Source organism: Chiloscyllium plagiosum, chromosome 4 (genome assembly GCF_004010195.1).
Source record: "Chiloscyllium plagiosum isolate BGI_BamShark_2017 chromosome 4, ASM401019v2, whole genome shotgun sequence".
In the NCBI taxonomy this organism is placed as follows: domain Eukaryota; kingdom Metazoa; phylum Chordata; class Chondrichthyes; order Orectolobiformes; family Hemiscylliidae; genus Chiloscyllium; species Chiloscyllium plagiosum.
This window is the reverse complement of record NC_057713.1, coordinates 113,437,515-113,459,971: the sequence shown is the minus strand read 5'-3', so window position 1 is coordinate 113,459,971 and position 22,457 is coordinate 113,437,515. Positions and strand designations below refer to the sequence as shown.

The 22,457-nt window shown below is 39.0% G+C and overlaps 1 protein-coding gene across 1 annotated transcript in view; it reads right to left on the bottom strand.

Moving 5' to 3' along the window:
• rad21b (RAD21 cohesin complex component b) overlaps positions 1-21,699 on the bottom strand; it is a 52,017-nt gene extending 30,318 nt beyond the window's left edge. The window contains exons 1-4 of the mRNA XM_043688995.1: positions 21,613-21,699; positions 6,125-6,303; positions 3,423-3,552; positions 637-736 (exon numbers count right to left, since the gene is read on the bottom strand). Of these exons, the coding sequence (XP_043544930.1) occupies positions 637-736; positions 3,423-3,552; positions 6,125-6,268 (374 nt within the window). The 5' untranslated portion in view covers positions 6,269-6,303; positions 21,613-21,699. The remainder of the gene's footprint in view (positions 1-636; positions 737-3,422; positions 3,553-6,124; positions 6,304-21,612) is intronic.
• Positions 21,700-22,457: the final 758 nt, after the last annotated feature.

Genomic DNA, 22,457 nt, shown 5'->3' with positions numbered 1-22,457 from the left:
GTTGGAACAATATTCGTGACAAAAATATAGTTTTGAGTTGCAGGTGCAACATAAAAATCTCAAAATTATTTTCTAAAAATGTATTTAAATATGAAGCTTTTGATTCTGCGAACTGACTTGATTTTATGCCATCATATTCTCCCTCTTTTTCTCAAGAAAATGTTTCATGCTCAGCTATTGGTAGGTTCACCTTTCATCCTATCTATCCCCCCCCCCCGCCCCCCTCTTGTCACTGCAATGCTAAGTGTTGAGGTATAAAATCTATACCTAGTAACAACATGGAAAACTAGCTTGGCAAGTTGTCAATCACATGAATTAAAGGTACTAGGTTTCCACAGATTATTCATGATAGATTTTACAATTAAGCCTAATTAGGCCTTGACCCCAAGTCCACCTACACACATTGTTAACAAATACTCTATTTCTATTTTACACTCCAAAGCACAATGTCATTAAGATGAATTATCTGTCCTGATTAGAATAGATTAATTCAGAATTACATCACTCAATGCCACAAACTATCACATTAAACATGGTGAGTCATTTCTAAGTTATGGTTTTGAATTAAGCTCTCAAACCAATTCTGAAAATTATTTTAGGGTGAAAGAAGATTAAACATGATTTAAAAACACTTACTCTAAGTCAGGTAACGGCTGGTCAAAATCATGAAATTCTTCAGGCAAAGTGATAGCATTGTATGCAGCTTCTCTGTTCTCCTCTGGAAGATCTACAACCCCTATAATTGCAATACCAAATTTGTCCATTTAATAAACCTTGCATGATGTTTAACACATCTAAAAACTAGAAGAGTCAAATTATAACAGGGTTACCAAGGTGTCACATGGTCAGTCAATTTCCTGTTTCGAACTAGAGCCTGTGAACTTAGCTCCACACATGTCCCAGTGGATGACCACATTACCTGGTGCAGTTGTGCTAAGAGACTGTCCACAAATCTTTAAAATCAGATAGAATTAATTCATAATCAAGCATAATGGAACCCATGTATTTGAAATTGGCCAGGATTTCAGAAATCTTTTGGAATCAATATTACCCATAACATTTATTTGGTACTGTTCCTGTGACACCATGCTCTATGTTTGCTCTTAGTCTGTCCTCAGCACTAAGAATGCAACAAGTGTACAAACATTCAACTTGTTGGACTACAGTGAGGCACAAATTATTTCATTTATTCTAATTTTAGATTTTAATCAGAAAACTGCTGCTTGCTTGCTGTTTGGAAAGAAACAAAATAATTAAAGACACGTTACCATTTTGAAATTGCATGTTTTTTTTGATATTTCAGGACCGACCTGGTTTGTAGAACATAAAACGTTACAGCGCAGTACAGGCCCTTCAGCCCTTGATGTTGCACCAACCTATGAAATTAATCTGATGCCCATCCAACCGACACCATTTCATTATTTTCCATTTGTATGTCCAATGCCCATTTAAAAGCCCTTAATATCAGCGAGTCTACTACTGTTGCAGGCAGGCCAGTCCACACCCACTCTCTGAGCAAAGAAACTACACATGATATCTGTCCGAAATCTATCAGCCCTCAATTTAAAGCAATTGACCACCTGAGGAAAAAGGCTCTCACTGTCCACCCTATCTAACCCTCCGATTACCTTATATATCTCGAGTAAGTCACCTCTCAACCTTCTTTTTTCCAACGAAAATAGCCTCAATTCCCACAGCCTTTCCTCGTAAGACTTTCCTTCCATACCAGGCAACATCCTAGTAAATCTCTCTGAACCCTTTCCAAAGCTTCCACATCTTTCCTATAATGCGGTGATCAGAACTGTAAGCAATACTGCAGGTGCGGCCTTACCAGTGTCTTGTACAATTGAAGCATGACCTCGTGGCTCCAAAACCCAATTCCCCACCAATAAATGCCAGCACACCATATGCCTTCTTAACAACCCTGTCAACTTCGGTGGCAACTTTCAGGGATGACACTTAATCTGCATGTTTTTGCCATTATTTTGGACCAGATTTTACATGCACCCCTTTTCTCCCACTTTTCATGCAGCAGTAAGTACATTCTCAGATCTTTCTCAACTTTTAGAAAAATGTAGATTATAGACTTTTGTGGTACATAGTCGGAAAATCCTGCTCTCTGACAGATGCATACAATATATCATTAAAAGATTACAGCACAAGGAGACCATTGAGCTGGAGGAGACTCTCTGTGGGAGCAACACAGCTAGTCCCACTACATCACTCTTTCCTTAAGGCATAGGAAATGTTTCCCTTTTCAGTGGTACAGGAACATTTTCCTTTTCTGACACTTAATCAATTTATTTTTGAAACACATTACTGAATCTGCTCTTTCACTACACACTCTGGCAGTGCATTCCAAATCCTACTCACTGTTTTGCCATTCACTTTAACTGTATCTCATTTGGTCATGGCACTTCAAAATCAGGTTCTATCTACTCTGTCCAGATCCCCCATGATTTTGGAGACCTCTAATAAATCTCTCTCAACCACTTCATCTCCAAGAAGATGAACCCAACCTACTCAAGGAACTACATTTTTGGAACCAGTCATGTTTTCCACACAGCTTCTGTAAATGGACAGAATATTTCAGTTCATGCCAAACCACAGTTTTACAAAAGATTCATCAAAACTTGCTCACTTTTGTACAGTCTTTTCAAGTACTTTTTCAATTTGTCCTGTCACAATTAATATTATGTTCACATATTTCCCTAAACATTTCCTTTACATTTGCCCTTCCTGTTAATTTCTTTTTTTCTCTCCTATTTCTTTCCATCAAAATGTATCATGTTAATTTCTCTGCATTAAATTTCACCTGAAATTTTTCTGCTTTCCCCACCACCCCATCAGCCTAATCTACATTCAGGTTTTGGGTCATCTGCAAATTTTGAAATTATGCCCTGAACGCCCGAAAGTCATCAATATTCATCAAATAAAAAGTAACTGTCCTCCAGTACTGACACCTGTGGGGACTCTGCTGTATAACTGCCTCTAAATAATAAAAACACAACCTGCAAAAGTATTCCCTACCACTTAACCAACTTCACATCCACAATGCTACACTCTACTTTATTTCATGGGCATCAACTATGCCAACAAGCTGACTACATACCATTTTATCAAATGCTCTTGCTTTGTTTCTTCTGCATTTTCTATATTCTGTCAGCTTCTTGATTTTATTATAAATCTAACAATCTTCAGACACTACTTTTTCAATTTTAGAAAGGGCTAGTCTTTGCACTAAAAACCAAGTCTTGCTGGGCCACGCAAATTACTGACAACCCAAACTTTATCAGCCTTTCCGAATTCTCACTCCAAAGCAGCCATTAAGAAAATACATATCTTACATTTCTTCCAGAACATCCTTCCTCCAATTTTTATCAAAACATAAACAACATGCAAGCAAACCACCAACATCATACCTGGACGGAAAGCCATTTTAATCTTTATGAAGGCTTCATTACAGTCTGCCAGCAGATATTTAGCTTTTCGATGATAAATCCTCACCACACCCAGTAAAAGGTGTCCAGAGGTTCGCAAAGCCATCTTAACCTGGAAAATACAGTGGTTACAAACTACTAATAATGAACATAGTTTCCAAATCTTCTATGAAACCTCAATTGTCACAATCTCTTCTGCATGACTTCTGGGATGCAAACAACAAAATTAATTTGATTCATTCAGATGAATCAAGTTTCAATATTTCATAACACTGACCTTCAGTTGGATGACTAAAACAATCTGTTGCTGTGCAGTTTTCATTATGTTAAAGATGATAAAAGTTAGTATAAATCAAAAATAAGTAGACATCTCACTGAAAAGAACAAAAACTGTTTGGAGGCTTTTGTTGAAAGGGTAAATGCACACTGTTAAGGAAGTATTTGAAGAAATTCTGAATAAAAGATTAAAAACATCACAAAGAAGAACAATCCCATGATTAGCATAAAATTAAAACAGAAAAGACCTTATTATCAACTTCAAAATTAAATGTTGTTTCTCCCCAAGATGCTGCCTGACCCAATTACAGGATTTCCTGTTTTAATTTCAGCAACTGCACATTTTAGTTTTACCCAATACCTAGTCTGCAATTCTCCAATATATTTCCAATATTGTGAGGAGCTGCAGGTAGGTTACAATTTTCCTTGGTGCTCCAGAATGAAGAAACAGGAGACTTTAGACAACTACTAACTAGCCACTGTACCACCTCTGTTAAGGGGTAAAGAAGCAACTCAGTAGTATCAAATCAAAAGGAAGTTTTGGAATTTAAGACGACACCTTTTGCAAAACCAAAATGAAAGACAGTTAAAAGAATGGGTAACAACCTAATGTGGGTAATGCACTTAGGAGAAAAACAAGGAACAGGAGCACACATTTAACGAAAATACACTATGGACGGGGAACCAAGAAAGGATCAAAATACAGGGAACATTTTTAAATAGAGATATTTCGGGACTCCAAACCAATGTTAGCCAGCGAGAACAGGAGTGATGGATAAGTACAACTTTGTGCATATTACGATATGGTGAACAATGTTAAGAATAAAGCAAAGTTTATTAAAAATAAGAGACTGGTCAGGACACTAGGACTCTATAGCACTACTCCTGTTTTCTTCATTCTGTTCCAATAGTGCATTGCCCTGTAGAACTGGAATTTGCTTTCAGAAAAAAAAGTATTCTGGTATTTCAGATATTTGACATTATTAACTGTAGACTCCAAAACACAGACACACATAGGGAATTCAGTCTGTGATATTAAAGATTTAACTTACTCTGCTGACCTGCAGGAAATTGGATGTGCGAGGCAAGGGTGGAATGTCTCAGACTTACAGATAAATTGTAAGAAATTACCTTATCTCCTATTATCCAGAGCCATTTATATGGTGGTTTACAAAAAATACAATTCACACCAGATCTGGCCAATACATTGCTTCTGAGGATGAAGTGGTCGCTGCATTGTGTCTTGAATGGCATGTGACTCTGGGGGAATGGCTGGGGCTTGTCTTGTGCACATTATTAACTATGATGTAAAGATTTTGCATAAAGGAAAAACTGTTTGCTTTGTTCTGGGAGAGCTTTTGCCATGACCCTGTAAGCCCTGCGAGGTATGCGTTAAAGGTTCCTCCAGAAAGTGTGTAATGTATTGTGCTTAATAAAATGTGGTTGTTGTTCAAAGAAATTGGTGTGGTGCAGTTGTATCAGGTGCGAAGGAACCTCAGAAAAAGAACTTTAGTCAAATTTCTGTAATGTTCCAAAATGTTTTCTAACTGGAATCACTTCAGATGAATCATAACTGTTAGGTGAGAAAAACTGCCATCTAATCTGTATACAGCACAACTTCTTAAATAGCAAGCCACCAGTTATTCTATTTTCATGGTGTTCATAAGGTCACAGAAACTGTTTTCTTAACAATTCAAGTGAACACAGATTAACCATCTGAAAGATAATAGAACAACATAACACTTTTCAGATATGAACCAAATATTATATTCATTTTGGACAACTACATTGGGCCAAAAGTGGGTGGACTGATTTGGATGGAGGGTAAGGAAAGTAAAAGTGGAACAAGGAGGATAGTCAGATACAGGGTTGAGGTGGGCAGTTGAATAGACAGAGGCATCAATGGAAGTGACAGCACAATTGGGTCAGAAAGTGGAATGTGAAGAAATGGGGGAAATGAATCAAATCAGGAAGTATGGGAAAGGATAAAGGACTGATTAAGGAATGGGAAGCGAGCGCTGAGGGCTTTATTTGTCCAACAAACTTCATGCCAAATGTAACCTGCCACACCCCTCCTCCCCATCTAGAAAAAAGCAAAAATAAGAGAAACAAGTTTGATGGTGTAAGGCAGGAAACAAAACAACTTTTTTATAAAAGAAGAAAAACAAAGAGATACGTGTAATAGACAGATAAAATGTGGTCATCCAATTCACAAAGTATTAAGCTCAGATAAATTGTATACCCTGTAATAGTATGCACAGACATTAGTAAGCTTGACACCTGCATAATGAAATTTTCACAATAAAACCTATCTGTAACACAAGGAAATATACACCTTGCAAGACAAACTTTTTAAAAAACTATTTATACTAATTTGACCCAAACAATTTTTTTGGCAGAATACCTACCTTTGGAGAAATTATACTTTCCACACTGCTCTCCAGATTACATTCAAACACATGGGCTTTGGTAAGCTTCTTGTCCCAATGGGCCGCAAGCCAGATTTTGGCTAGTGGCCCACGTTTGCTCAACACAAAGTGAGCGTAAAACATCTTCTGTGGTTATTTTATAACACAAGATCATAAACCTAGAAAAAAAGCAAATTATCAAAAATTAATTGAAAGCTAAAAGTTACACATGATATACTCTTTCAATTTCCTCACCCCACTGAATGGAAATTTTTCTGACTGAAAAGAACTATATATGGGATTTCCATTATTAGGACTATTGTTTTTCTTGCTGCATTTAAAATGTGTTGAACTTCAGGACAGGAGAGTGCGATTTGGAGGTTTGTGGTTGATACAGAGTTTGGAAGTGTAGTATGTAGGGGCGGCACGGTGGCTCTGTGGTCAGCACTGCTGCTTCACAGCACCAGGGACCAGGGTTCGATTCCAGCCTCGGGCGACTGTGTGGAGTCTGCACATTCTCCCTGTGTCTGCGTGGGTTTTCTCCAGGTGCTCCGGCTTCCTTCCACAGTCCAAAGATGTGCAGGTCAGGGGGATGGCCATGCTAAATTACCCATAGTGTCAGGTGCATTAGTCAAAGGGGAATGGGTCTGGATGGGTTACTCTTCGGAGGGTTGGTGTGGACTGGTTGAGCCAAATGGCCTGTTTCCACACTGTAGGGAATCTAATCTAAATATTGACAAGTGAGTACTAAACTTCAGGAGACAAAATGAGAAGCAACATGCAATGCAATTTCATGTGATTAGTCATGAGGTGATCCATCTTGAGAGTTAATATAATACACAGTACAATCAAAAGAACACACAAAACAGAAGGATCTGGGCATGCACATGAAAAAATATGCACAGAGCAAGTTGATAGGCTGTTAAAGAAAATACTTTATTTTTAAATAGCAGCATTGAACATTACAAAAAAAAAACTTTACAAATCCTGGTTAGATTTCAGTTTTGTATAGTGCTTTCCTATTGAAGGGCTTCTGCCCGAAATGTCAATTCTCGTCCTCCTCTGATACTGCCTGACCTGCTGTGCTTTTCCAGCACTACACTCTCGACTAGTGCTGTACACCTCATTGTATACAATTCTGGGCATAAAACTTAAAATTACTGCCGGAGAAGATTTTGTCTCAACATTTTTTATTTATTTACGTATATAGAAAAGCCTGGGAAAGCTAAGAATGTTCTTCCTCCAGGAGAGGTAGATTGTTGAGACAGAGAATGAGGCATTAAAAATTATGAAGAGTTTCAATCTAGCAAGTAGAGGTATTTCCTCGGGCAAGTGGGCTTGCAACTCCAAGGACATGTTCAAGTAACTGACAAAATAACAAGGGAAAATCTCTATGCATATTGGGCACAACCAAGACCACAAGCTGAAACCCTGATATTAATTTCCTTAGTGGAAGAAAATTGCAGCTGCTTAAGTCTTGAGATCAAATATCTTATCTTTGACATGAAATTAAATGTTTGTTGCCTTAGTTCAGGATTTTTGTTATCCGAGCCACTAAGAATGGCACTAAGAGTCTCCCCTCACAATTCGGAGAGGGCAGCAATTTTATTTGCAACCGTAAGACTGCCAGATGTTGCACAATACTGTCAGAAAATTGATAAATTTGTCACTCACACACAGGAAAGATGAACTAGACATGAACACACAACAAAAAAAAAAGGTGGAGCAAGCACTGTCATCTGCAAAAACAAGAGTTACTTTCACACTTTCCCAATGCTCAGAGAGAACACAATATATAGCAGCAGGAGTGGGACCTGTCCATCCTTCACAACATTCGATATGATCACAACTAATCTCAGTCTTCGACACACTTTTCCACTACGCCTTGTATTTAGCTTTCGCAGCTTTAAATGCATTCAAAGATGAAAAATGTTGGTTAGGCCGCAGCTAAAATACTATGCGCAGTTCTGGAATCCACATTCTCGGAAGGATGTCAAAGCACTGCAGAGAGTGAAGAGATTTACCAGGATGTTGCCTGTGCTGAAGTTTCAGTTATGAAGATTGGACAGACTGGGGTTGTCTTCCTTACAGCAAAAGAAGATGTAGAAGTGATATAAGAGTCATACAGTACGGAAACAGACCCTTTGGTCTAAATTTGCCACATCGACTAGTCATCTTAAGGTGATTTAGTCCTTTTTGCCAGCATTTGGTCCATATTCCTCTAAATCCTTCCCATTCATATACACATCTAGATACATTAAATGTTGTAATTGTACCTGCCTCCAGCACTTCCTCTGGCAGCTCATTCCATTCACACATCACACTCTGCATGAAGAAGTTATCCCTTTTCATGTTAAACCTATGCACATGGTTGAGACACAAAATGATGGGCAAGGTTGGGTAGACAGAAATAAACTATTCCCCTTGATAAGGCACAGATTTAAGGTAAGGCACAGAAGGTTTAGAGGAGGTTTGAGGAAAACCATTTTCACCCAGGTGGAGGTGGGGATCTGGAACTCACTGCCTGTATGAGTGGTAGAGGCAGAAACCCTCCTAACATTAAGTAGTATTTAGATGTGCACTTGCAATGCCAAGGTACAGACGGCTGTTGGCCAAATGCTGGAAAATAGAATTAGAATAGTTGGGTGGTTGTTTTTGAACATTTCCTGTGCTGATGGTGTCCATGACTGTAAGTATCCATAGCCCACAAAAGTTCAGAATGCCAAAGAGTCTCAATCTTTGAGTGGAGAAAGTTATTCCCACCTCAGTCCTAAGCATTCATTTCTTATCCTAAGGCTTTGCACAGCATTTTAAATCCCCTAACCAGAGAATGAATGTCTGATGTTGTATTTTTAAAAAGTTCTTTCTCCTTGCAGTCCAGTTTTTAAAAAGCAGAAAAATCAAAGGTATTTTTCACAACGCAAGTAATATCTGTAGATATTTTCCTATTTACCATTTATCACATCAAAAAATTCAGATTGGTCAAACACGATATACCCATGTCTAGTCCATACTGAATTCCTTTGTTCAACTAGTAAGTTGTCAATTTGATCAATTATAAAGTCCCCAATTATGAAGTCTATCAATTTCCTGACAACTGACTTTGGCTAACTGTTCCATAATTTTACAGTTTCCTGCAGTCACTTTCCTTCAACAGTAAATTTTTCCATATCTCACCCAAGTTCCTCTTACTTTGACAGACCAATCCTATTCTGACCCTGCACATTTCAACAAGATGTCTGGAGCAAAATATCCAAGTACTGCTTCCCCAATGTCTGTGCCAGAGTGTAACTAACTCATATTCCAATTCTAATTAATGAGTCTGAAGACAACAGATTTGAGAAAGACATCTATTGCAGAGAAATTTGGTTAAGACAATCTCCTGCCCAAATTCTAATGTACTGCAGCTCTGCTGCCATATCCAAACAGGAGTACAACACCTAATAGGCAAAACAAGTTGATCAATAGATATTTGACCTACATACTTAGCATGTTGGAATCTACGACCCCTTCAATGCTTTGATTCTGACAGCAGTCTTCCATCACCTTTTGGATTTCTCCCATATTTGATTTGGTTTCTTTTTGCTTTTTTTATATTCAGCCTCTGATCTCTTGGTGCAATTTTCTACAGATACTTCCTTTTATCCCTTTCTTGTTGAAAGATGTAAAGTTTACTGGGGTATCATTCCAGGAACACCAATATCCAACTACTTTTCATCTCTGACCTGGGCAGTGAGTACCATAACATACTTGCCCTTGTATCCAACAGTCACAACTGATTTGGGCAGCTCCTTTATATTCATACATAATTTCCCAGCAGAAAACAACCAATAGTTGAGATTTTGTCTGTTTTTTTAAAAAAAAATCAAGCCTGGGTACACAAAATGTCAAAATTAACTTTGATCTCATTTACAAAGTTGAAACAAGCTCTTTTTCTCCTCTCTTCTGATTCATTTAAAAGTTTGAGTCAGGCATTTTGTAGGACTATCAATGGATATGTATTGTGCTTGCATAATATTACCTAGTACAGCTCAACTGTGAAGAGTTTGCGTCAAAACTAAATGTTTAAGCATACATTGGCACTTTACACTGTAACAGCAAGATTACTAGTGTAATTAGATTAAATGGACACAGGGTAAAACAAAACATAATGGTCTAAGAATTGCTGGTACACAAAGAATTGATGTGAACTCTGGCTCTGAATGTTTAGCAAACTGTAGAAGTATTGGCTGAACTCAGAAGAGCTAACATTTTTAGAAATTAGATCTTTTGTTGGCTGATTGCACACACCATCCTGCCTTGGAACTGTATTCCTTTATCATCAGAGTTGCAGAAATTTGACCAAGTTAAGACCACCATGAATGTACCTACATAACACAATGTATTGGTTCAAAGAAGGAAGAACGCCACCAACCACTCAAGGACAATTAATAAAAAGGAAAACCAATCCTCATTTCCAAATCCATATCTAGAGATATAATCTATTATATATGGGATGGATTTCACCACCCTCTTCCAGTGGGAACCGTTGTTTTCTTAACAAATAATACTGAAATCCATTCTACCACTTCATGTTAAATGTCATGAGTTGGCTTTTCTACCCATTACAACAGTGAAGTTCAGGAGGCAAAATAGTTTTCTCGAAAATGTTTCCTGAAATATCAATGGCTACCCTAACTTGCAGGACCACGTTCTGAATTACTGAAGTTCCTTTCTCAAAGTCACCAACTCCTTTATTATGCAGTGAGGTCAGATAATATGATTACCTCCAGCATTTATGCTGAAACAATTTAGAATTTCCATTCTTAGCATGAAACATTAGTACTAGTGATACATATACCCGTGTGTATATGCATATGTAAACAATAAAAATTACCCACATCCATTCCCCTATCATTTCAGTGCATACCGATATACTTAGGCTACTAACCAAGTAACAGTCAGTTTTAAAATTCTCACCCATGCGTCTAATTTCCTCTATCCTTAACCCTTCCAATCTCTGAAATCTCTTCCAGCTCAACTCTGCAAAATGTGTAACTGGGGCCACCTGTGCATTCTTAATTTAAATTCTCCAATATTGATAGCCATGTCTTCAGTTGTTGAGACTCAATTTCTGAAGTACTCTACACCTCGACCTCACATTTCTCTTTTAAGACAAAATATCTACCTCTTTCATCAACCGCCTGGCTTTTTATTCACTATTTCATTTTGCAAAGCTGCTGCAAAACTTCCACTATCAAACCCTTTGCTTGGGAGTTGGAGCTGAGAGATATGTTTACACAGAGGTGATCACTGTGAGAGATGTTACAGGGTTAATTTGTTCTGCTGACATGTGAGAAATTGGATGTCCCGGGGTGGGGTCCTGTCTTGCAGGCACGATGTGATAAATCTAATCATACTCTATAAATGCTACTATGTTTAAGGAATAACCTAATCCCACACTGTGTTTAAGGAATAATCACAAACAGTATTAAGTGATCCTCCAAAGGCTTGTACTTGCTGAAATAAATCGTGGCTGTTCACAGAGGTTGATGTATTGCAGTTACATCAAGTGTAAGAATCTCAAAAAGGACATTTAACATGTGGAGCTAAGGAAATTCCTCAATGTTTTTTCCTGGAAAGAGACAAATGGGTCGAAGAGTGACAGTTGGAGTTTAATTTAGATAAATGTGAGGTGCTGCATTTTGGTAAGGCAAATCAGCTCAGAATGTGTACATTTAATTTAAAGGTCCTGGGGAGTGTTGCCAAACAAAGAGACCTTGGCATGCAGATCCATAGTTCCTTGAAAACAAAGTCGTAGGTAGATAGGATTGTAGAGGCGGTATTTGGTATGCTTGCCTTTACTGCTAAGTGCATTGAGTATAGGAATTGAGATGTTGTGTTGCAGCTGTACTAGACATTGGTTAGGCCATTTTTAGAATACTGCATTCAATTCTCCCTGCTATAGAAAATAAGTTGTTAAACTGGAAACAGTTCACAAAAGGTCTACAAGCATGTTGCCAGGGTTGGAGGGTTTAAGCTCTCAGGAGAGGCTAAACAGAGTGGGGCTATTTTCCCTGGAGTGTCAAAGGCTGAGGGGAGACTTTAAAGAAGTTACAAAATAATAAGAGGCATGAATAAAGGAAAAGATCTTTTCCCCATGTCCTCCCATTCCCATCTCAGTCGAAGCAAAATGCTCAGAGACAACGTATGCTTTACCTCCATCTTTATTCCGGGCCCTGGAGGGAGACAGCACAATTGCCCATGTGCACAGAGACACGAGTTCTCTGTCTTCTCTTGATCAGCAGTTTCTTAATGAATTATATAGTAATTTTACAGGGAGGAGCATCCAGACAAGGCAACATACATATTGATTGGGTGACCAGCACAATTAGCAAGTGTCAATAGTACAGATTAAGCCATCTGGTGTTTTACAATGAATGATTGGCTTCACATAATGAATAACTGGCCTAACTGACCTGACATACTGAATGCTTCCTCATCTGGTTAAATGGCTCTACATAATGAATGCTTTTCCACCTCATTAACCCACTACCCTCGCCTCCAACACCCCGTTAACTGCAAGTGCATATCTGATCTGAGTCATGCTCAGCTGAACCTTTTGTTTCACAAAGATCAAAACTTAACTCTTTCCCTACCTGCTCATACCTTATACACATTCTCATTCCCTCCTTTTTATCATTTCATGATCACCTATGGCATTACCAGCTTTCATAAGACTGATAGCTGGTATTTAGGCAAGTTATTGACTCACAGCATACAACGAATATAACAAAAATTACTAGTCCGTTACAATAAATAGAATTTGAAGAATCCTCCCATGTGGAAAAAAATTCACCAGTAAAGTTCTTAAATCCACAGAGCTGGACAGGCAATTCGATGCGGCCAATAGGAGGACGGATCCCCAGCACGCGCAGAAATGAGCCAGTTGCCAAAATCTCCTTGAGTAAAGTCCAACTTGAAAACAAAATTCAGTCTGTCCTTGTGCATCAGTCCATGGAGAAATCTGATTTCTTGGATAACTGCATTAAGTACTTCACAAAACTGATGAAACTTCCATCCTTCCGGAGATGCTTCAGATGGAGGATACCAGTGCAACTGAGTGTGCAGTGCAGCAGTTTCAGCTGCAGGCTAGGTGAATGCAGCATTCTTTGCTGCTTCTGCTCCCACTCTGCTGTCAAATTTAACAAAGCCAAGTGACTGTTGTGATGTTAGCTTGATCAGTGAACCTTCATATCCATTAAATGATCGAAAGACAAGGTAAATGTGGTTTAATGTCCGTAGGAAGGCCACTAACAAAATGCATATCGACCTCCTCTTCATTTGTTACTAGCTTCTTCACTTTTCGTGCTCATGACTGGGGAGCTGACTGAATCTATTCGATCAGGCTGTGGAGGAGTGGGCGGTAGTCCTAAGGCATGCTTTACCTGTGAATGGAGAAGCTCTCCAAAAGATGTTAGCTGCTAAAAGTATCTTTGCCTTTCCTCTCTCATTCCTTCCTTGCCAAGGTGGTTAGCAATATTGTTGGGGAGATTTCACTGGGGTGTTTAATGTAGGGCTAGGGAGGGTGACACTAGTTCTGCAACAGACACTTCTAGTTCCAGCCCTGAAATGGTTAACAACAGCCAAGCGAGCTGCTGCTGGCGACTGCATGACTACCTGGCTGGAGCTTGTAAGGGATATGCATAATGTTAATTAAATCTTGGAGCCTGTAAATACCAGCCAGTATCAATTGCCCCATCGAAACTCGGGATTAATAAAGAAACCGATCGGAATCTGTAACTGTTAGACAAGTGTGAATTGCTCTATCGGAACCTGTAACTGTTAAGTGTGAATGACTCTATTTAAGTCTAAAGTTGATAAGTGTAATTGTCAATTTAGTTAAACTGAAACTATTGAAAATGGCTAGCCTGTCAGACGCATAGTAATTCCTTGAAACAATGAACTATTGAATACGGGATCGGAACCGCTCCCGGGGATGGCTGAGCCATTGTCAAGCACAGCAGGAGCTGGACAGGCACTTCGATGCAGCCAATAGGAGGACGGATCCCCAGCGCGCGCAGATGAATGGACCAATGGGGAAGGCGAACTGACCGGGGACTCCAGGCAGAGCGAAGTATAATTGTGTCAAGTTTGAACGAGAAGAGAGAACGCCTTCTCCAATGAATGCATGCTTGTAGATTCGTTGTACCAGTTAAGATTCTGTGAATAAACGGCTGTCTGCGTCTAATCATAGTTGCCAGTGTGAGTTTCTCCTTCCGAAAGAACACGCAAAGACGGGACCCCGCGGGTCCGTCTTAACAATATGAAGACAGTCACACACTGACCTGCACTAAATTGTATCTGCCTATTTCAACCTTCTTTGAATTCTTGAAGTCTATTACTCTCTTTACTATTTATGACATTATCAAGTTTTATACAATCCATAAACTCCTAAATTGTACTGCCTAAACAATTCAGCCAATTATAAACAACAATCAATGGTCCTAAAATCAAACCCTGTGGGTATTCCATTCAGGTTATTCAAAAATTATTTTCCTTTAACAAATCAATACTTGGCTAATCTGAAAGCTGTCAGGAAATGTATTTCAAAAGTCTGGAACAGCAAGAAAACAACAGAATGATTCCTGTGGTTTAGCAATTGAAGAGGCGACTTCAATTCAGAGTTAAATCTCAAATATTCATGGGAAACAAATGCTGAATATTTTATAATACATTCTCCAAATGAAACATCCATAAGACAAACGAGCGGAGGTAAGGCCATTCGGCCCATCGAGTCCACTCCGCCATTCAATCATGGCTGATGGGCATTTCAACTCCACTTACCTGCCTTGTGACATCAAGAATTTATCAATTTCTGGCTTGAAGACATTTAGCGCCCCAGCCTCCACTGCACTCTGCGGCAATGAATTCCACAGGCCCACCACTCTCTGGCTGAAGAATTGTCTCCGCATTTCTGTTCTGAATTTACCCCTCTAATTCTTAGGCTGTGTCCACGGGTCCTAGTCTCCTCGCCTAACGGAAACAATTTCCTAGCGTCCACCCTCTCCAAGCCATGTATTATCTTGTAAGTTTCTATCAGATCTCCCCTTAATCTTCTAAACTCCAATGAATACAATCCCAGGATCCTCAGCCGTTCCTCATATGTTAGACCTTATTTGGAGACAAAATAAAATAGTCAGAATTAGAGTGGCAACTTTGGTAGAGATCAACATTCCTTTAATTTGCAATATGAAGGGAGCCAATGAAGTCTTAATAATTAAAAGAACGGAAACAACACAGCCTCAAGTTCTAATATTCTCTCATATATTAAAACATCAAAATGAAAATGCACTCTTCTTTTCGTGAACACTCTGCATTACAAACACAGCAAAGATATTTTAATACAATACTCTCATCTGGCGAAAGCCTGACCACTGGCCCAACTTTTTTTAAAAACAGACATTGTAGAATTTCAAACTAATCAGAGGCTCAAGGCACTCAATCACTTTATTTTAAGGTTACTTTTAAGGCCGAAGGGCCTGTATCCACACTGTAGGGAATCTAATCAAGTTTGATCATTTTAAGAAAGGCATAATGTTGTACAATTTCAATGAAAAAACAAAATCTGCACCATTATATAGCTCACAAAACACACTGAATTGAGATTCTGATTCAAACAAGGAAAAACAGTTACTTCAAGGGATTTTCTGAACCAGTATTTTAACAAACCAAAATTTTTAAACATCAAACACACTCAGCATGGCACAATTTACATTGAAACTTCCCTTTATTTGACCTTTAATTTCAGCAATTCTCAGTTTTTTGCATTCTGTCACTGAAATGACACTTATAAAAAAAGAAAGCCCCTCATAGTGGACCACATGGTGCCACAGTTCCAAGCCACTCTCTTCCCCCAGAATGAAAAAGACTCTCAGACCCTCAATTTCACCACTGGGGACTTTAACCCCTTTCTCACTTTACTCCTTACAGAGGCTCAAACTCCACAGAAACACAGAGAACTCGAACCCCAATACAGCACGGAGGCCTCAAACCTCAAATTAACCCAGCCAGGAGTCTCAAACCCCAATACACAGAGAGGATTCGAACCTCAATTAATTCCCACCTCCGCCCACCACCACCAACCAATGCAGCACAGAGAACTGGAAGCTCTGTTTGACAGTGCCCTTGCAAAACTGTCTCTCTTGACTGAACTAATTACCATTCCAGGAATCCGTAGAATAGACAGCAATCGAGCGAGGTGACCATCTCTGGCATACAGGAATATCGAGAGAGACCCAGATTTAAAATCTTACATTACGGGCCTGCCCGTCTCGAGATACAAATGTTCCAGACGATCACTGACACCGACCGATCATAACTATTCATTTGGATCCTGCCAACTGCGCCATTATTGCCCCATCTCGCTCCTCAGTCAAAGCAAAATGCTCAGAGACACAGTAGTTTTATCTCCACCATCTTTACTCCAGGATTTGGAGGGAGAGAGAACGATTGCCCATGTGCAGAGACAGGAGTTCTCAGTCTTCTCTGGAATAGGGGCTTCTTAATGAATTATATAGTCAATTTATAGGGAGGAGCATCCAAATTGGGTAACCGTTGCAATCAGTGCATGTCAATAGTAGAGATTAAGCCATCTGGAGTTATACAATGAATAACTGGATCCACATAATGAATACTTTTCACCTTGTTAACTGACTTTACATACTGAATACTTCCTCATCTTGTTAAAATGGCTCTACATATTGAATGCTTTTCCACCTTGTTAACCCACTACCCTTGCCTCCAGCAAGTTCTTACCCAAGTCATACTCAGCTCAAGCTTTCATTTCACAAAACTCAAAACATAATTCTTTCCCTATCTGCTCATACGCTATACACATTCTCACCCAGGGTAGACAGTCAAGAACTCGAGGGCATAGATTTAAAGTGAGAGGGGAAAGATTTAAAAAGGGTTCTAAGCAGCACATTTTTCACACAGGGGTTGGTGCATGTATGAAATGAGCTGCCAAAGGACGGGGTGGAGGCTGGTACAATTACAACATTTAAAAAGCATCTGGATGGGTATATGAATTGGAAGGTTTAAAGGGATATGGGCTAAATGCTAGCAAATGGGACTAGATTAATTTAGGATATCTGTTCAGCATGGACGAATTGAACCAAAGGATCTGTTACCATGCCATGTATGACTCTAAATTGCAATAAGACGAAGATTTTCAGTCCAGATCAAGGAGGTGGAAATACCTCCTCTATTACTGAAAGCAACTTTAGTCCGACAAAACAAGAGTTCTGGTTCTAGATCCTGCGCGTTCTGCTGCTCTACCAATTACAGATTCTGTTCTTGGTGGAACAACAACTTGTCTGACACTGAGAATTAACTATGAATGTGCAGTCACTTTCTTTCAGCTTTTAATTCATTGCTGGAACTTATTAAAAATAAGAATTAAAATGCACTTTTGAAAAAACTATTTTAACCGAATTGGCTGTTAATGTACTTTTTTCAGTGTTAGACATAATATAAATTATAGCTGGAAAAGATGGTAAGCCTATGGAGTAGACAAATTAATTCAGCTATGATCCAAACATCACATATAACACGCGTAAAGAATCAGTGAATAAATGAAAAGCTTGACTTCAGCAACTAATCTCAAGAGCTCACTTCATGTTTTCATGATTGTGCCAACAAAATAACTGAAAGATTTAAAACTTTCTCAAGTAAGTCAATATACAGGTATTCTTATGTTTACTAAGGTTTAAGCTGTGATATCCAGCCAAACCAAATCCACAAAATCAAACAGTTCTCAAAATAATGTAATATTAACATGATGGATAGTCCTTCACATGATATTTGTAGGCTCTTTAAACTCTAAACATATTAAACAACCTCATTCTCTAAAAGAAGGCCTTTGATTTGCATTAAAAAGATGTTATATAGAGGATAGCCAGCAAATTATTTTTGTGGCAATACAGTCATTTAAGCTAATTACAAGATTGTACCTCATTGCTGCATATTTATTCTAGGTAATGAAGATTATATTTTTAGAATTTTGTTTTTAACCAAAATTCTCAAGCTGACATGCAGTGACTACATTTAAAGACAAGTGTTTACAAAGTTAAAAGATAAAAAAAAAGTTTTGTTTCAAAATACAATTCAAATTTCTAGACCAAAAAATCCCAAGAAATCCAAGATTGTTATACACCAGATAAAGGCACTGGTGTCACAAATCACTTGCACTAATCAATCTGAAAAAGACAAATCTAAAAAACATGTCCCAAAAATTCAGAAGGTTGTTGTGAAACTTGAAAGGGTTCCGAAAATATTTACAAGGATGTTGTCAGGGTTGGAGGATTTGAACTACAGGGAGAGGATGAAAAGGCTGCGTCTGTTTTCCGTGGAGCATCTGAGGCTGAGGGGTGACCTCAAAAGGTTTATAAAATCATGAGGGGCATGGATAAGATAAATAGACAAAGACTTTTCCCTGGGGTGGGGGAGTCTAGAACTAGAGGGCATAGGTTTAGAGTGAGAGAGGAAAGATATAAAAGAGACCTAAGGGGCAACTTTTTCACACAGACGGTGGTACATGTATGGAATGAGCTGCCAGAGGAAATGGTGGAGGCTGGTACAATTGCAGCATTTAAAAGGCATCTGGGTGGCAATATGAATAGGAAGGGTTTCGAGGGATATGGGCCAAGTGCTGGCAAATTGGACCAGATTAGGTTAGGATAACAGGTCAGCATGGACGAGTTGGACTGAAGGGTCTGTTTCAGTGCTGTACATCTCTATGACTCTAATTAATGAGATGAAACAGTGCAAAACTCTGGATACAAAACATGAAATATGGGAGATAAAAATGTTAATATTCCAGCAAGTCAACTCCTTCTAAGTCACCATATAAAATTTCTCCCTCCTTAATGTAAATATCAGCAACAAGGTATATTCTCACAAAGGTAATTGCCATGTATAACTTACATTTTTCCTCTGCCATTGAAGGTGGGTGAAGGAAATGTCTTGGACCATTTATTAGTATGTAAACAACATATCTCAAAACCCAATGGATTAATCACAAGAATTAGTACACAGATAGCACACGATCCATGGAAAAACAAATTGGTTTGCACAAAAATATAGATCCAGATGATAGGATTCTTTTTTGTTGTTGAAAGGATCCTTCAACTTTGGGTGATAAAGTAAACTGACATCTTGAAAAAAATGTGTGCTGTTTTATTGACATTGTTGGCCATTGTTGCAGATGTTGTGTGAAACTTGTCATGACTGTCAAAATGTGACCAGACCTTTCAAAAGATTTGGCCTGAAGCCTCTTCAATGTGGTGACAGCTTTGGATAAAGAAGTTTATTTTCCCAGTTTTGTCATCACAGAACACCAACCAGTCATGGACAAGTCTCAAACAAGTAATTGTATGAATGTTCTGTGAACACAACATGGCCAATGGATGCTCCCCACTCGGAGGATGTTTCTATTCCCAGTTACACAACATAATCAACTAATAAGCAAAATCAAAAGACCCCAGTTCTCTCAGGAATGCATGACCTTTGAGAGTTTGTCTCGTTAACAATAATCCTCTCTTACACATCTGAAAGATTGAAATACTATCAACATAACCATGGAACCTGCCCCCAAATATCATGTTGAATTCATTATTTTACCCTTCTGTGGACATCCAGATTGTCTTTAATGCAATTTATTGCTGCCTTAAACACAGGTGAAGACAAGAATCAAAAATTAACCTTCTGATCAGGTTATTCTTGCAACACTTGTATAATCTCTCCAGAAAGACTGCAGTCATCATTAAGGATAAAATGTTGCAGAACAACCATTTGTCAACAACGCAGTAACTCAATAGTTTTGGCACAGATATGAATTGCAGCTCACTAACAGCTATGTAAATTGTGCCGATTTTTTAAAACTGGAGACAGCTCACATCAATAGATTATCAGCAGGAAAAACATTTTCAAATCAAAGTTCTTTCCTCATTTGTCTAAATAAATGATTTTTCTTCAAATATTTGCATGTTTCAGAGACAAATTACCCTAAAAAAACCACAATATATGTATTCCTCCTTGTCGCAATCACATTCACTACTTTCATTAGCCATCGACAGCATACCAATATATTACCAATCAACCAAGTTCATTTGTCTTTTTTTACAGTACACTCTTTGCTTCACATAAGAATTACAAGTTTATTAATTAACATAATTATTCAAGTGTTCAATCACATCTCAAGTTTATTCTCCAACCTCATTTTCACTTAAGTATGCCTATATTTCACTTTCTAAACTAAAATTGAAAATATAACAAATGTAATCTCAATTTCACTTGATAGCAACTTCTGCCCATCCTTTCAGCGCAAACGCAAAAAAGATGAATTAGAAATCTATATGGTACCACTTGCTTATTTTGTTAACATCTCGGTGGTGTAAAATGCTTGGAAATATTGTTAGGGTAACCATAGGACCCAGCACATCGGGATTTGGACACCAAAACTAAATATTTCCATGTCTGGAGAGGATTCGAAAAATAATTTATGAGTCGGAATTTTAATGTGTCTTAGATTAACAAAGACCAATCAAAACCTTTACAAGTTAAATGCAATGTTTTCAATAAGTTGTCACACAATACAATAAAGACGAGGTTTTTAAACAGATGTGTCGTTTAAAATGGACAAAAGACTTGTGATCGCATCGCGAGACCAAGTCAGTCTCTGTTATTACTAGAAACAAGACGATCTCTAAGTATGAGCTCAGAGAACCGACCGAGATTAAAGTGCGCGATAAACATAAAGCATATCGGTGTCTTGGAGAATTTCTGCAAGGCAGTGGGTGAGATGTCAAAACTGCAATTACTGAAAGAATACATAAAAGGCCCCACACGTAATATATTGGGGAGAGGGAAGGGATGCGTTAGGCACGGGATTGAAACAATCGCAGTTACTGAATAAACATACAATTAAAACCAAAGTATGGGCATTAACTATAAACTATATGCGTAGCACAGAAAAACAGATCCGTCACGCGTGGAATGCAACAGAATTATCCATTAAATCGATGACCGAAACGACCTGACAAGGGCCTCGGGACTCTTTGCAATTTCCTTCGTGTTGCACCCGCATCCCAGGCGGGCAGCGACGGCGGAGTTGGTCACTCGAGGTCGGGGGTAGGCCTCTTCTCCTACACTCCGTTCTCCTGTCGCCATTTTAACCCACGGTTTTTTCGCTAAGGTCTCCAGGGATTTTTCTTACCGCCCCCATCCCATGCCCCTGACCAAGGGAGGCGATTCCCCAACACCGCACACATTAGAGAGAGACAGAACCACGGTGGGCCCGGGGCCTCACTCCTTCTTCAAACGCTGACGTGCGCATCCACCGCGCCGACTATAAATAAAGTGAGTCACGCAGCAGGGATCGGGAGCCGGCTAATATATTAAAAAAAACTATTAACACGTACAGCCGCGTATTTGCGCTTTTAACTTACGGTCCACTGCAGCTCTGCTTCCGCGGTTAGACCGGTATCCCTCTCCAGCAACCCCCAGCTTCACACACAAACACTGCCCGAGTAAACAAGATGGCGGCCGCCGCAGCCGCTTCCCGCCCAAAAGTATTCAAACGTACCGGATGTTTACCGTCCAACCGACACGGAGGGGGGGTAAGCCGTACGAGGGCCGTGTAAACAGAGCAGAGCAGAGCAAAGCCGAGCAGAGAGAGAGAGAGAAATCAGCGCTTTTTCAAGAGAACTTCATGTTCCACATTATTTAACCAGTGAGTGATAATTGTCTTTTTTTTGGTTAAAGTATCTGTACCACAACTACGCTTCTTCCCATTTCCAAAAATGACGGTACAAGTTACATTGTTTTGTTTTATTTGTCTATCTCATGCCTTATCGCTGCGTTGTCAGTCCGAATATTATTTCCTATTTCAGAGATCAACGCACAAGAGGCCCAATAGGCCTGTGGCGGCTGTGAAATAACTCACTAATTCGTTCCTCAACGCTTTACGACTATATTTTGCTCTTTTGCGTATTTAGCCTGTCTTTCTTGGGGGGAAAAAAAACTACTGAATTTACTAACATCATTTTTTCAGGTAGTGCATTTCAAGTTACGAGTCACTGTAACAGTTTTCATGTCACGTTTGCCAATCTGTGGATTTACCGATCCTTCGACCACTGGAAACGGTTTATTTATCAAAACGATCTTGATTTTGAACACCTCTATCAAATCCGGTCTTAACGTCGTCGGTCTTTGTCAGCCTTATTACTGAACTGAACACGTGGTAGTGTTCCATACTTCCTCTGTACTTTGAAAATGTTGTGTATTGGACTGA